This window comes from Dermacentor albipictus, chromosome 1 (assembly GCF_038994185.2).
Source record: "Dermacentor albipictus isolate Rhodes 1998 colony chromosome 1, USDA_Dalb.pri_finalv2, whole genome shotgun sequence".
NCBI classification, from domain to species: Eukaryota; Metazoa; Arthropoda; class Arachnida; order Ixodida; family Ixodidae; genus Dermacentor; species Dermacentor albipictus.
In genome coordinates, this window is record NC_091821.1 from 423,811,828 (window position 1) to 423,827,882 (window position 16,055).

Below are 16,055 nucleotides of genomic sequence, written 5' to 3' on the forward strand. Positions count from 1 at the left end.
ACAAAGAAAGTGGTTGCTGCCAGAAAAGATTATTCCAGATCACAGTCGCAAGCTCTTGCACCTTTTCTGAACAATGCAACCGACGAGGGATAATAATTATGTCATGTAAGCCACTAAACCTTCAATTACTTTTTCTGTACATATTGTTGTTTCTGTTTAAGTACGGTCAAAGCCCTGCAGTTGTTTTTATGTTCTCTTGCTGGATCTGTCTGTCACATATTACAGCATTATGTATTTACTTTTTCCTACATGTCAAGTTGAGCTTTTACCTCTGCTCTCTTGCATTCAAGCAGCTTTTGATTGACAGCCTTCTACAAAGGGGTTTGTGGGCGTCTTGCCAAGACTCTCGAAGGGAGGGACAGCTTTTACTCCTGGCCACCTCTATCTTTCTGGCAGGAATAAAATGCTATTGTACTACACTGCATTGTACTTGATGTGAAAACAAAGAATGCACACTTGTGCATGCAGTGTGTATTTCTTAAGAATGCGTATATAAAATGAATTAGCTCCATTATTTCAGCACAGTCTGTAATGTCTAGTGTAGCTTACCTACACTCTTGAGGCATGAAGAACTGAGTGAGAAAAGCAGGGCGTGGACCTTTTGCTACATTTGTTTTGTATCAAGACAATCGGGCAACCACTGCACACCTATGTCGGACTGTGAGCCTCTCTGGGTGTAACAAGTACACCTGCTATCAGGGGCGTAGCCAGGTGCAGGCTTGCTCAGGGGCGTAGCCAGGTGGGGCTTCAGCCTCACCCCCAGCTGTCATGTCACAGAAAAGAATATCGACTTTTTTTTTACCTGCACCAAAGCCTCCATGTCAAGACACTAAAGCCAGCAAAGATAACTATGTTCTTGAAGAGCAAAGGTAACTATGTTCTAACTATGTTCTGTAGCTATGTTCTTATTTATTTTTTCTACTTTTACTTTCATTCGCGAGGACACACTGAGCCTCTTCAATTTTCTTGTTCTCACTACCTGCGGCTGCCAGAGCCAGCCAGAGTGCATGCCTTTTTGTCGTGTTGCCTTGACCACAGTGTGGCGCACTTCGGTGCACATTTGTTTTCCTCTGACCGAGTAGATTTTGGCCTGGCAGAGTTTTGGGCGCATTCTGGCTAGCAGACGAGAAAAAGAAACAATGGTTGCTCGCCGCCATCACTGTGGGGACTCAACAGATTGCAACGTGTTCACTTGAGGGCGTCACCTTCGCTTCGATGTTACCACAACATCTCCGGAAATTCTTTTGTTTCGCCGGTGTAGGATACCAAATACCATGCATATGGTTCTCTGTGGACCAAGCATCTCACGTTTACTTCAATGTTCCTTTGGTAGCCACATTAGAGAGCTTTAGAATAGGGGCCCCAATAGCCTCGGGCCCCAAAGAGCTTTGCTGGTGTTGGCGTTGGTGCATGCACGGGTCAAGAGTTTTAGAAAAGGGCTTTGCGTTTGCAGATAGCGTCTTGTGATTAGAGCGCCACTACGGCGTCACAGAAAAGCTATTAGAAATAATTAAATAAAATATACCATTTTATGATAGGAATAGCAATTTTGGCTTGCATGTATTTGTGTTTAATTGCAATTTAGAGGTTATTCTGTAAACAGCAAACAATTAGTTGCGCTTAGTTTTGAGCAAACCAACTTTACGTGCCTCCTTCATCAGCCAAGCTAGGCCGTGTTAGGCCTACGAGCCTTGAAATTCACAATCAAATTCGGAATCAGCGGCGTCTAATGAATCAATCTTCATAACACACGCTAGTTGAGAGAAAGTGATAAGCGCAGTCACTTCTCCTAGCTTGCGAACTTCACGTGTTACCACGAATCGAACACAGTTTAGTGCTAGGTTAGAGCCATCGCTTCGATGGGTGCCGCCATGTTTGCTGACGCAAAGTTTTTGGGGCTGCTATTTGGGCTCCCGCTAAATCGGTCAAATAGCATTCCCAACGCAGAACCCAAATGCAGTTTGCGTCTCGCGCATGCGCAGTGGCTTCGATGCTATTTCTTTGGGGCCCCTATTCTAAAACTCTCTATTAAGTGCCCAAAGTAAGCATTCGATTGTGGCCAACATGCGTTCCTTTGCGTTTTTTCATTTCGGTGCCCCCACCCCACAAAAAGAAAAAAAAAAGACATTGTTGCGGTGCAGCGAATTGTCACAAGTTCAATTTTGTTACTTCTTTTACGGAAAGTAATGGGCCATGGGACTGTTCAGTTGCCGGATACTCTTATTATTGCGGTAGCAATTATATGGACACTCCAGGCGCATTCCTGCAGTCACCATCGCCGCCACGTTCCTACAAAGTCCAAGGGCGATAACATCGTCACCACGCACTGTATGCTGTATGTGCGAGTGAAAACATAAGGGCAGGGGGGTCGATGGTTGAGCTGATGACGGTAGCTCAGCCTTGTGTGCGCAAGGGAGAAAAGCGGGGAGGAAGCGCACCACCTTCCGTTGCGCGCGATGCATCGGGGAGAGTTGAAAGCGGGGGGATGGGCCTTAGGATTTTGTGATTTGTGGTTGTGCAACATGTTTATTTGCCTTGTTTGGCGCATTATATACATTGACTTTTGCTTAGATATGTAGATTTATTGGAGACTTATGCGTATATCTAGATATCTTGTTCTGAGGTATTGTGTATACATGCAGTGATCTTTGCTTCCAGTGACACTTTTTTGCCCTTTATCAAGCTGTATCTTTGCATTTGTATATTCCATTATATCTTTTCATTTCTAATGTATATTTTGCAGGACTCCTGCTTTTTATATGTGCTCTCTGTTGCGACTACAATTCCCGTAAACTGACTCGCAACACACGACCGGTGACAGCTGCTCCTGCGAAATACACTGCAACGAAGGACAGCGCCATTGATATTTTTCCCTGGTCGTTGCATATATGTACAAAAATAAAATATAAACAATGTTCTTCATTGACAAAGTTTCATTCTCAACTTGTTCATTTCATGGCCTTTACGTTTTTCACATCAGCAGCATGCACTGCTTTGCTGGTTTCGAACTGATATAGTTCTAAAGTTTGTGTGATATTTTCTTTACTTGTTAAGTAGACAAAGAACATTGAAGCATTGATATCAGTTATTTCTGGCACAATTTTGGGGACATTTGAATATGTTCTTTTATGCAAAAATACATATTTTACTTCTCTTGACAGTGCGTAGCGTTCATGAATTAGTTTGGAAGAGTCTAAAAAAGAGTTTAGAGAATTAGAGGAGTCCGAGCTGTAACGTGAGCCCCCCCACCCCCTGAATGAAATTTCTAGCTACGCCAGAAGCCCGCAATGGTCAGCGGGTGTTATCATTAACAGCTGCGGTTACGACCAGACAGGAAGTGATCATGTCAGAGTTGCTCTTTGGACAGGTAAGCCACTCTGCTTTTGGCAGTGCGCAAAACTTGCCTTAATAAACAAGCTTGAGAAGTCCAGCAACGATACCTTTCGCCGTTTGGTGAGAGTGCGTGCGCAACGAAGAACAGCAACCCACTTGTAAGCGTACAACTATATTTAATCAATACGCAAACAATACCACACTGTATCTATAGCCCTGCTATCTGGGAAGGAAATGTTTCACTTGTGGCTGTAAACATGCTTAATCACAATGTCAGTGGTATGGTAGTAATAACTGTATTTCACTACAATCTTTGCCAGGTTTTGTGCCATTATCTTTTAGTGTCATGAGTCAAGCAGTCAGATAATACACCATGAGTCAAGCAGTCAGATAACACACCAAGGTAAGCAAACGACTACTGCATTCATGGTCCACAAGCATGTACATCAGAAGAGAAACTTCAGTATCAGCATGTTGCATATACTTTTTTTCAAGATGGTGTTAGTGAAACATTTGAATGGACAAAACAAGTAGGCAATTAAATTTGCAATCACAGTCCGGAAACTAACAAGCCCCTATTCTATACGTTTAAGTAAACGCGCCGCAAAAAAAGAAAAAGAAAGAAAGAAAGATGCTACAAGCTAGCTAGGGCACACAGCTGCGGAATCGTCAATTTGCGCCCACCTATATATACCTTAATGAAGTAGCGTACTTCTGAATGCACGGCAACAAAACGGTACTTTTACTTCTCAAGAAAAAGGTAAGTAAAACCACACGCAACTATGGTGAATCACGCATTGGCAAGTAAACGTTACCACGAACTCTGAAGCTGAACCGGATAGTCGGTCCTCAATGCGTGGGCGGCCGGCAAGGAAAATTTTGCGGTGCTTTCGATCGACGAGCCACGGTCAAATTTCACAAGAAACCTGAGTAACTTTTCACAACTGTCGACCTAAATGAGTGTTTGATACATGAATGCCATGTGTCCCTAGAAAAGCGGAAAAAGTGTGCAATTTCATGCAAGCTAAACGAGTGTTGTTGAATTTAAGCGCCGCGAGTATGTGTCTTGCCGCGTTCTATTTACACGTGAACAAACTGCTCTCGACATCGCAGACGGCGCGGAATTCCTCTACATGCGCGCAGCAACCGGCTTTAAAGAGCTAAAATGTATTAAACCACGCGCACTAGTGGATAATTATCAGTCGACCCACATAAAAGGGCCCTTCGGTTCTGCAGGCGGAGAACAAAACGCCAAGAGCCTCGACATTTATTAACGAATCTAGGCGCTGCCGTTCTCGCGAGTTCAAAGTTCAAGAGTTCAAGTACGTACGCGCGGATACTTCTCGGTCGGATCTCAAACTCGATACTTCTCGGTCGGATCTCAAACTCGATACTTCCCGGTCGGATCTCAAACTCGGTCAGAATAAGCGATGAAGTAACCGTTAAGGCACGCGAGACGAATGAGAAAAGAAGGCACTAACCTCAGTATTTCAAGCAAAACCACTTTGAGCCGCTTGCTTGAAAAGTCCAAAACGGAGAAGTGACACTGCAGTCTATCTCAGCGGTTTCAGAATGCGGCCATAGATGCGGCTTTAAGAATATTTTCGATGTTAAGCAGACGACGGCACGAAATCACATGGCTATTTTCTCGACCGACGCCATTTGCGACGGGCTTCCGCTGCCGGGCCATTTAAGTATGCGCGTTGGTTTCAACTTCCGTGTGTCATACCATGGCGGTACCCACGTTCATAACTAAATCAGATTGGAAGTCCTGATGTTACTTAAGGCAATGCTTTAGGAAAGCTGCTTACAGTGGAGTTGAAACAAACCTTTCGCACCTCCCGTTCAATTTCGGTTTCGGTTTCTAAAATGGCGCCTTCATCACGCACTTTGCCGTGATGTTACCGTTGTTGAACCTTTCGATTATATAAAAAAACAACGCGGACGAAAAATGTGAGAAACAGGTATTCTTTATTGCCTCAGTAAGCACATAAAAGTAGTAAACTTCTCTAAAAACGAAAGCAAAATCTACTATAGATCACTGCAGCAACAAACCAATACTGAACATTGTAATAATACGCACTAATATTTACAGGTGGTACCCATTGTAACGTCCCGACCCACTCCCACCTCTGCCGACCCATCCCAATATCACCTAAAACAAAGAACAATAAACAAAAAGAGCAGCAGGTATAAATAAATAAATGTAGACGAAGCGAGTTCCTGATGCACACAATGTATGCCACTGTACAGAACGACAGAATAATATAGTTACACATATTTCGCAAACCGCGATAAGACAGACAGTTCCTCCAAATAAGACCACAAACGTCACCGCGAGCACTTATTCCAATATCTATGGCACTGTAACGAAGACTTTAATATGCATATGAGCAAAAACGCCAAGCAACTAAATTATAACATGGTTGTGCAACAATTCTTATACAGATCACGGTGATACAGATTAAAACACTGCTCTGCAGAAGGAAACAAGGACATCTCATAAACAACGGCTCTACGTTGCCACAACACACGTATGAATTCTTCAAATCTTCACAAATAGGAAAAAGAAATAAAAATAAATAAAGAAAGAAGAGCCTTAGAAGTGTGGTGCTGAACAAAACAGTGCTAGTTGGTGGCCTTAAGGTTTAGTTTACAACTGTGATGGTTATGGCAGTCTGGTTCATAATTAAGCAGTCTGCTTTAAAACTAAAGTGATTACTGCATATGCATGAGTAGCTTTTATTAAAGAAGAGAGAGAGAGAAAAGAAAGAGAGGGAAGACTAAGACAGCTAAAATGAGAACATGTTCTCTGGAGTAAGATTACAGTTCTCGTTGATTTCCAAACATTCACAAGTAATATAATAAGAAAATTTGAATTTACTAGAATTTGTGCAGGAGCTTTCAGAAATCTAGTAGTGCTAACCTGTCCAGCAAAAAAGTGACAAGTAAAATTTAAATTCTGGGTCTGTGCATGGAAAAACCACGATCAGATCATGAGGCATGCTGTAGTCGGGGACTCTGGATTATATGACTACCTGGGGTACACTTAAATATAAGTACACAAGCTTAAGTGACCAGTAGAATGTTACATCAAATAATAACAGTAAGTTTATTTACTACAGTGCTCTTTCCCTGTCCTGTGTCATGCCATTTGTAGATATACAGTTTGTTTCTACAAAGACTAAGTAATATTTAAAAATAGCCATTTTGAAATAAAGGGAGGTTCCTTCGGAGACACGCCATCATCATGGTGGCATCTCACGGAATGACGAGTGATGCAGGGTAATTAGCCACTAATTAACGCAAGATCATTCATTACTTTTTCAACATTTAGTATCAGCAGGCTCATCATAAATGGGAAATTGAAGCGAGCTCTCCTCTACAAGCCATATCAACTTTTAGAAATGGAAAAATGTGATTACCCGTGTAACTGCGGTACGGCAAATTTCAGATAACGGAGCGCCTGAAAAAGAAACTGGGAGGCTGCAGCGAGCGCAAAGCCGCACCTCTCGAGCTGGCGCTCTGCTTACGTCACCCAGCAGTGGGCAGCCAGAGTGCTGCGGCTCCAGACTCTTCGCTGTTGACGCTGTGCTGGCTTCCCATCATATACAGCACACATAATGTTATCATAACTGTCATTCATTCAAGGAATAATTTAATGTTTTGTTAACAGGCAAAGAAGCCAGATTCTCTTCATCAAATGTTCCCACGTGCAAGGAGCTGCACATTTTTGTAGGCCACCAACTAGCTCTCTGGAGAACTGATATTTTGAAAGAAGCAAATGTACTCAAGTTCAATGAGAACAGAGATAAAATTTTAAAGGCACAAGGCAAGTATGACATATGTGTTTAAAAAGAGGAGCAAACCTGTGGAACGTTATATCCCATGATCACTAACCAAGAAATGCAGCGTCCCATCACTCTGCAAACACGATGAAAGCATGCAGCTTATACAAAAATAGCTGCAGTAATTGACATGATTTTCATGCCAAGTCGGACGGAGCATCAACATGTAGTAAAAAAACGCAGGAAGTAAACGTTGAAGGGGCCCTGGAACACCTCTAATAAAATCAGCAATTTCTTTGTTGTTAGGACTCTCACTGAGTTCTTGTCATTGGCGGTGCACCTGCTGAGCTGGCCAATGACGCTGAATGCATTCAATTTTACAGAATCAAGATTTGTGACTCTGTGTCTATGAGACATCATGTAATGAATGAACCTGTTCTTACATCAGCAAGAACAGGAAAATCTACCAGACATCACTAAAAACAAAAAGGCTTCGAATGCGTTAGCCAACTGCATTGGTAACCACAGTTGCCACGATGAATGGAAATTGCCGCAATCATAGCCAAGGAAAATAATGCATCAACTTGGCTTCCACTGGAGTTATTAGTTATCCAAACAACCCCTGCACTGACTGGCTTTTGTCTGCATTAGCTGTTACATAAAGCAAGTGCATTACCCACAATAATTCAGAAATCGCAAGGCTAAAGTTTCAGTAGGTGCAGGCAATTCACAAGAATTCAGTGCAGTGTAGCTCTGCACATATGCACACTCACACAAAGCTGCCAAAAGGTTATAGCTGAAGGCCGTATTCAGCACTACAGAGCTGGGGGGGTGGCATTCTGTAAAGGCTCATTCACACTAGGCCAACATGACACCGATTTCATTCTGCCAGCTGTCGGCGACAGCGTTTTTTACCTTTGTGTCTGTCTCACTGTACCGACACCGAGCTCTCTGCCGACCATCGGCAGATTGTCAACGTCGGTACAGTGTGACAGAGGTGCCGACACGAAGGAAAAAACGCTGTTGCCGGCAGTCGGCAGACCAAGATCGGTGTCGTGTTGGCCTAGTGTGAATGAGCCTTAAGTGTCCGCCTATTCGACATGTCCATTTAGTCTGCTGCTTAAGTGCTGATTGGCTAGGGGTGCCTGTTTCCTCCACATGCATATGCCAGCCCAGCCAATCATAGATTCAGCAACTGACGAAATGAAATGTCCACTAGGGAGGCACGTGCAGAATATTCCCCCCTGACGAACCATCGACGCACAAAAAAGCAATTCACCAGAGAATCTGCTTTACACAGATTGCAATCTCAATTTACGTGATATCTTTTATAACCAATGCAGCACAGCCTTTATAAGACATCATTCACAGACTGCAAAAATAAAATATAGCAGCCTGGAGACACATTATGAAAAAACACAGTTAGCACCACAGATACAAAGCGAATTTTTTTTTTCTTCTTTGAGCGCTGTAATATACTGAGGCAGCTTATTGCAAAAGTGGGTTATATATGTAAATGGGTAGCATTACAAAGAACTAAAACAGAGTGAACAATGAATGAAAACATTTCAGGGCCCCTTTTAAAGCAAGAAGTATATGAAGCACTAGTAAAAAGTGGCAGCAACTGGAACAGTTTCGAGCACTAATGGACAGGGACACAAGAAGAAGAAGTAAGACACATAGAGCACTTACATGTGTCCTCTTACGTCTTCTCTTTAAGTCCCGGCCTGTTAGCACTACAAATATTTCCAACATGGCTAATCAACTTTTCCAAATTTCCACCTTAATCAGCAGCAACTGCCTTGAAAGGCATACACAAAAGGCAGAATTTTCAGCAGCAAAGGCATTTATAAGTGTTCAATGCAGAACAAATTGGTTGCACCAACAGAAAGGCCACAGTCTCTGAGGCTAAGGCTACAAGCTATGTAAAACTGCATTTTCTTGCACATAGCACGAGTGTTGTCTTGTGACATATCATTAGTTGTTGATCTTTATTTTTTCTCCTATCTATACTTGGTCTACACAAATCTTGAAGGCAATGCATTGAAGACATCATTCCTTGGATATAACCTGTCTTATATGATAAAGGCAAGACTTAATTTACAAGGCAAGCACACTTGTTACTACTATGCAGCTTGACAACAGGAGGAGAAAGAAATGACAAGAGATAAAACTACACTAGTTGTGTGAATGAAACACCAGATGTTTCTTTCTTTCTTTTTTTTTTTCTACAAGATTACCAGCTTGAGAAGGTACCTTGCATAGTACTTGAAACAATGCCCTACCATGCCCCACCGCAACTGAAACCCAGAATGTTTCCTGCTTTAAAATGTGGCAAGCTCAACCACCAAACAACTAAGTTTTGCAAAAAAGGCAACCTCACGATGTCATGGGCAAAATACATATGCGCATGCACTGGGGAGGGCGCATAACAGCAAGGAAGTGAGAAAGGAGCGAAAGGGAAAAGGGAAAGAAGAGGGACAATGCATAGCGGTTCGGAGGTCTGAATGCACAACTTCAAAACATGCCTGCATGGCCTTGGTACGTGGAAACACTATCACACATCCCAGTACACTAAAATGTTCTAATTTAAGCTCGTGGCTATGTTTTGCATCACAATAATAATATTACTACTTATTTCCTTGGTAATTGAAAGTCATTCCCTGCATTACATTCAGGAAAATACAGCATGTGCATACGGCAGTGTTTTCGCATTACCAAGATGAAAATACTGACATGCGTGTTTCACTATTTGACGGCGGAAACTTGCAGCTGGGATTGTGCTGGTCTTGCCGACAAAGCACGAATAGAAATCTCGTACACTTGCTCAAACTAGCTGATCACTCCAGTCAGTAGCACACTACAGTTGAACCTGGATATATCAAATCTGAAGGAGAACACAAAAAAGTTCGATATATAGGTAATTCAATATGTAGCATAAAGATTCCATAAAAACATCTTCAAGGGGATTTTACAGCTGTTCGTTGTACACAATAATTTGTTATATATGTGGGTTCAATACATCCAGGTTCTACTGTATCGAAGCTTTATAAAGCGAAACTGTGCTGAGATGCTTACGATAGCACTCTACTGTACACAATAGGCCACTGCTCGTGGGAGTGCACAAATGTGCAGCTACTACTGTCAGCCCTGCCACACATCAGCAGTAAGATTTGACGGCCACACACTTGCACCGTCCCACTAAAAGTGGAGTCCTGTGTACATTATTCACTGTTCTAAATATCCCGCAATACCCTTTTCAGCAAGCATATGCACATAAAGTGATCACCAGTGAGGGTGACAAAACAGTTGGAGTGACAAGGGCATGTACCCTTGTCAAAATATTGGCTCCCAGAGATATTCCTAGTTCCCCCAGTGTTTAACACATGTCACATCTCCATTTTCCTGCGAACCTTTGTCTTTGTATGTGCATAAATAAGTTACAGCGTCTTGCTAGAATTCTTGTAATTCATTTTTTATTGCCAGCCCTCTTTCTCTTCTTCTTTTTTTTTTTGTTTGCTGCTGCTGCCAAAGCATGTGCTATATTGACAGAATGAAAAGTGACAGGGAAATTTTAAGGTAGAACGCGTAGTAAGCGTAGTTTCTCGAGACTGCAACATCACACTGCTATGCATCTAGTCACTAAAGGTGGCATCATGAACTTTCATCCGGGCATGAAAGATAAAACTATGCCAATGTAACACGAGCTTGAGACAGCGGAAACGAAAGTATGCATATTAGCTGGGCGCAAGTGGATGTGTGTCATTCCGTGAGAAAACTACTATCTGATATGATAAAGCTTCGTTAAGAAGTGCTGTACATGACTGCTGATTAAACAATTAAGGAAACAAGCAAGTGGTAAGTTCTGTTACAATGCAAGTATTACTAGACCTAAGTTCATTATATTGAGTTTATGTCTGTGTTCGAGGAAAATTGCGAAAGTTGAATGTTGTGGAGAATTAACCATTTCTTTAGACTACAACAGCCAACAAGCCTGCTAAAGTACAGTCCAAAAGAACCTGCACCTAAATGCAGGTCACGCCTACGAGTGGATATAGACTGCATGGTTAAATATTGTGCTTAAGCAATGCCAGCTTGCTTTACAGCAGGGGTCTCGAAGTCAAGTTGGGACTCAGGCCCGCATACGCAGAGCACACCTCCTTTTGCGGGCTGCACTGTCCTGCTGTGATGAATATGTGAAAGCACAGACAAGACAGCTGCCTAAGGATTGTACAGAAAAGAGGAGCTAGTATGGTTGGGAAGGCCATGCAGACCACACATGAGAAGTTAGTAGGCCACATGAACGAAACTCCTGCTTTACAGTTTTTAATTGTGCTAAACAGAATGACTAAGCAAATATGTGTTCAAGTAGTTGAGCAATGCTTGTTGAAGGTTTTTTTTAATTATTTTTTTGCAGGAACTGACACTCCATGCCTTAAGAGGAATATACTTCTGAACACTGAGTAGTAACCTTGAGAAGGCCTCACATACAACACTGCCAAAGAAGATCTAAGAGAACCAGGCCAGTGAGCAGCATAACAATGAAAGCATGTTTTGCATTAAAAACCAACTATAGCAGGCCAGTTCAGGAGATCAGTTAGGAAAAGTGCTCAGCTTTCATACATTTCCTGAATGTGACTCAGAATAAAATGTATACTGCCTCTATTTCTAGCCCCCTTCCTTTTGTTCACTGTAATGTAAACAATTCAACTGAACTAAAAAAAAAGTTGTTCTCTCAATGATCTCCATACCAAGCACATATCTGTTGACACTCTTAGAACTTCATTTCAAAGCATTAAGGTTGTGTTGTCCATTGTTGCTAGCAAGCTTTTTATGGGAACCTGGCAGGAACACATGATCCACACAAAAAAGTGGCAATCCTTCTTGATGGCACAATGAGTAAAGACACGATTTGTGATATTGCCTAGCATAGTAGGCGTAGTATTCAGTAAGACAATTCGCTAGTTGTATCTCTCTCAACTACTATGGTAGTATTCCTTTAACAGAAACATGAGAATTCTGTTCATACTACCGGGGAGTTCAACTTCACATATCTCAATTGAGTAAACGAGAAAAATATCAGCAGCATTGCATAATCCTCTTCCATGTTCTTTTTTGTTATTATTATTTATGTCCCCTGCACAATGTATGCCTCTCTTACCCATCTCAATTTACACCTGTCCTGTAGCAACTGTCTCCATCCTATGCCTGCAAGTTCCCTAGTAACATCGCTCACTCAGCCAACTTCTCTGTCACCACTGAGTGTATTTCCCTCCCCTTGGCCAACATTTTGTCGGTACTAAAGTCCACCAGTTATCTAGTTTACACACCACTACATTTCTTTCTCTTAATCTTAACGATACCACCTACACCTGATTGCTCTCTGGTTCATAGTGCCTCCTACTTATCTCTTTGCATCACAGAACTAAGTAAAGGTTCCCGAACTGTTCCAATTGTTTGAGAACTCTCCAACTCATCAGAGAACAGAGCTTGTCCTAAAAGTCCTAACAATATGGCCCCTCTACAAAGTGCAAACACTGATACAAAAGGGGTATTCCGGGATGTTACGAGGTGAGCTACATCTCACAACCCAATATCTACTTTCCTGCTTTTTTTTTTTCAATACCGAGAAGCACAGCAAAAGAAGAAGTGATCACAGGTACTTTGCTGTCCATGTGGAACACCAGCTACGATACTCCGCATATTATGTCAATAGTTATGCCTCATGTGACACTTAGCAAATGTTGATGATATAAAAGGTGTACCCGCAGTTGAACAGACGCTCTCACCTTGACTAGGTATCTTTCTAACAACTGTGTTATCACCTTGAAAAGTTTTTTTTCAAGCAAAAATAATACCATTACTGTGTACATTTATAAGATTTGCACTTCCCTTCTTTCTTCTTTTTTTCTGACACTACAGGACACAACAACTATGAACTAAAATACTTATATAATGCTTCAGAAACTGAAAAACTGCTAAAGGACTGCAACTTCACGTTCCTGCAACATATGACAAGAGGTCAATCACAAGTTATTATGTATAATGCTCTATTCGTGCATCATAGTTACAAACAGAGCACAATTATAATAAAGACAATGCAAGGCTGTAAACACGAGGCACCTCTACCTCTATTACTTGCTTCTGAGCAGCTTGCTTATGATACCTCTAATGCCCCTTTTGTTCATTTCTTTTTTAACTACATATGCCTTGTGGCAAATCCTCAAAATAAAAATAAAATAAAAAAGAACTGAGAACCTAAGTGCCAAGCATATATAGCATGGAGTGTTCAAATATATGAATGAACATAATGCCATCAATCATCCTCCCTTTCCCGTGAGGTTGGTTCCCATGCCTACGAACTTAAAATTAGAAGGCACAGTCACACTTGCAAAGGGCAGGCAGCACTTCTCGCATTACCACTCAAGGGTACAATGGTTGTTGATGGTGGTCATGGTCAAAACACAATTGAAGCTCATTTCTTTCTGTTATTGAAGCACTAAACTAATGAAGCCACAATTCCCTTCCATGTTAGCCACTAAATGGCAGCTGCGATATGGCAATAAGCCCCCACAACTATGAATAAATCCATGTGGGCGTTGTTAAGCTCAACATTCAACAGCCATCAGGATTCATCCTGCGATGCAGGAACAAGGACCTGAGGTCTGAAGACAGGGCTAGGATGCAGAGAAAAATTTGTACATAGTGAGCCAGGGTCTTAAACTTAGCGAGAACAAAAGCAAAGCTGCAACAGCAAGCTGCAATGCGCCCTCAAATGTGGGTGCTCTATTTCAAGATTTCCTTAATGTCTTCAATAGAGTGAAGTGTTGGATCTGTGCTGCCAAAAACACAGTTCAAACTTCAAGCGGGCAAACAGAGAATGCATTTCTCTTTTGTGCGAACTTTTGCTGGCAATAGGCCTCAAAAAAACATTTAAAAAACTGAGTGCGGCACTACAATATAGCCACATTACAAACACTTCAGCATGTGAAAGACTAGCGTTTATCTGCGCAAATACTTAGCGGAGGTACTTTTTTTTTTCATCTGCCAAAAGACAAAGTGCATTCTATACCGCAGCACTCGTGCAACGTCAGTTCACATAGAACCATCATACCCCATGCGACGCCAGCCGATATTGCCAGCCACACGGTCAAGCAGTCCCCCCAGCCTTCGCTCTCGGCCGCCAAGCCGGAAGCCATCGGTCTCCAGGCTAAAACTGAGTCTGTTCAGGCCCGAGCTCAGGCCAGAGCTCAGGCTGGGGCCCAAACCGATGTCAAGTTCAGTGCGGTCAGCCGGCAGGTCACCGCCACTCTTGAGCTTGACGTGGCACTTTTCGACACGTAGCACTTGCCTGGATGCATCGGAAGAGGCAAAGCCGCTGTCACTCATCGAGTGCCGGTACTTCTTGGGATCCCGACGCCGAGTCGGCGTGCTGTTTCGCCGATGTCGCTCCTCTTCATGCCGTGAACAGCTCTCGGCGAGACTGTAAAGCGAAAGAAATTCCCCCCATGGTTGGGTGGGAGTTCTCAATACTGTCGCAGGAATAGCTGCGGCAGTTTAGGTTACAGTACAGTTGAGATGACCTTGTTATGATCAAACTGTGTGAACTGTGTGTGGTTGATTTAGGTTATGCTCAAAATGCATTCCACAGCTATTTCGTGCAAGGGAACAGTCATTACAGTAAATTGTACAGTCAACCTTGTAAACCGCATACATACTGTACTGTTGGCCCTAGAACTTTCAGGCATTCCTTTTCAAAATTTCTGGTACTATTGTTGTATAACTCGTTCATCATCTTCATCAGCTTAACTTAGGTACACTGGACAAAAGCCTCTCCCAGAAATCTCCAATCACCCCTATCTCGTGTCAGCCAAGTCCACTCTAGGCAGGCAAGTTCCCTAATTAGAATTATGTGCTTTTTATATTTTGTTAAACTCATGCTACATGAATGTGCCGTTAGGTAACAGCTGTTGCTTTGTACACAGCATAGTGTAACTTGGGAAAACATCTAGGTTCAAAACAAAAAAAGAGGAAAGAGAATAACGGACGAGACAGACTTCATTATTTGCGTGCGTCTCCCAGCATAACAATGTTGCTGTCAAGCTTGGGCCAGCAGACGTCAAGTAAAACACACTGCTAGACCATCTTTAAACTCAGTACAAAATCTGCACAAGGCACAATCCTGCAGTGTCACGGAAAGTTCCTACCAGGTACAGCAATGCTGCACTTGGTGCAAATGAGCGGCAGTGCTGAGCCCAAACTTAAGAACTGCGTTTGCCTGATACAAAACTGCGTACTAATGCATGTCACACTAAATGTGCATTAAACATCGGCTAGCGGGCACAACTGCAAAATGGTGATGCAGGTTCCTTCCATGATTTCGCTAATAAATATTTACTGACATTACAGCCTTCAGAAGGCTCCTATAGGAGAGGTTGATTAAGTGTTGGTTCTTACCTTTGCAGATTGATTGATTACGACAGATTTACTTAACTCCTTCAATAATTTTTTTAATTGTTTGTTTGTTTGTTTGCTTGCTTGCTTGCATTGTTTGTTTGTTTGTTTAAGCACCTTAAGGTCCATGAGGACATTATAAAAAGGTGTGGTAAAGTTGGAGCCCTAATTATACAGAAGCAGATGTGTCCAAAGAGAGTCAAAAAAAGACCGGAGAAAGAAAAAAAAAACAGCCACAGAAAGGCCTTTGTACATTACCACAGCGACTACATTTGAACAATGGCATAATAGAGGGCAGAGTGTATAAAAAAATACACGCACATAGAAACAGCAAAATGGCCAATCAAACAGTTTCACAAATAAAACCAGTGACAAGTTCACTAGCAAAGATGGCTACAGTGCAAAGTCAACAACATAAATTTTTGGACTTCAACAACACAGAAGCCTCCCTTTGACGAGATCCTTGATTTTGGCCCCTGA

At 42.2% G+C, this 16,055-nt stretch overlaps 2 protein-coding genes across 7 annotated transcripts in view; both read right to left on the reverse strand.

The window, feature by feature from the left end:
* LOC135897105 (carcinine transporter-like) overlaps window positions 1-5,093 on the reverse strand; it is a 40,304-nt gene extending 35,211 nt beyond the window's left edge. Inside the window, exon 1 of one of the 4 annotated variants that reach the window (XM_065425681.1) lies at window positions 4,815-5,093. The gene's annotated coding sequence lies outside the window, so the exon portion shown is untranslated. Of the gene's footprint in view, window positions 1-3,404; window positions 3,424-4,148; window positions 4,357-4,663; window positions 4,788-4,814 lie in introns of those variants that run through there. The other 3 variants (XM_065425683.1, XM_065425690.2, XM_070532268.1) reach the window with 3 other exon arrangements.
* A 192-nt stretch (window positions 5,094-5,285) lies between these two features.
* LOC135897136 (mitogen-activated protein kinase kinase kinase 20-like) overlaps window positions 5,286-16,055 on the reverse strand; it is a 48,413-nt gene continuing 37,643 nt past the window's right edge. For all 3 annotated transcript variants that reach the window (XM_065425714.1, XM_065425702.1, XM_065425708.1), the window contains exon 21: window positions 5,286-14,604. In XM_065425714.1, the coding sequence (XP_065281786.1) occupies window positions 14,217-14,604 (388 nt within the window). In that variant the 3' untranslated portion in view covers window positions 5,286-14,216. The remainder of the gene's footprint in view (window positions 14,605-16,055) is intronic.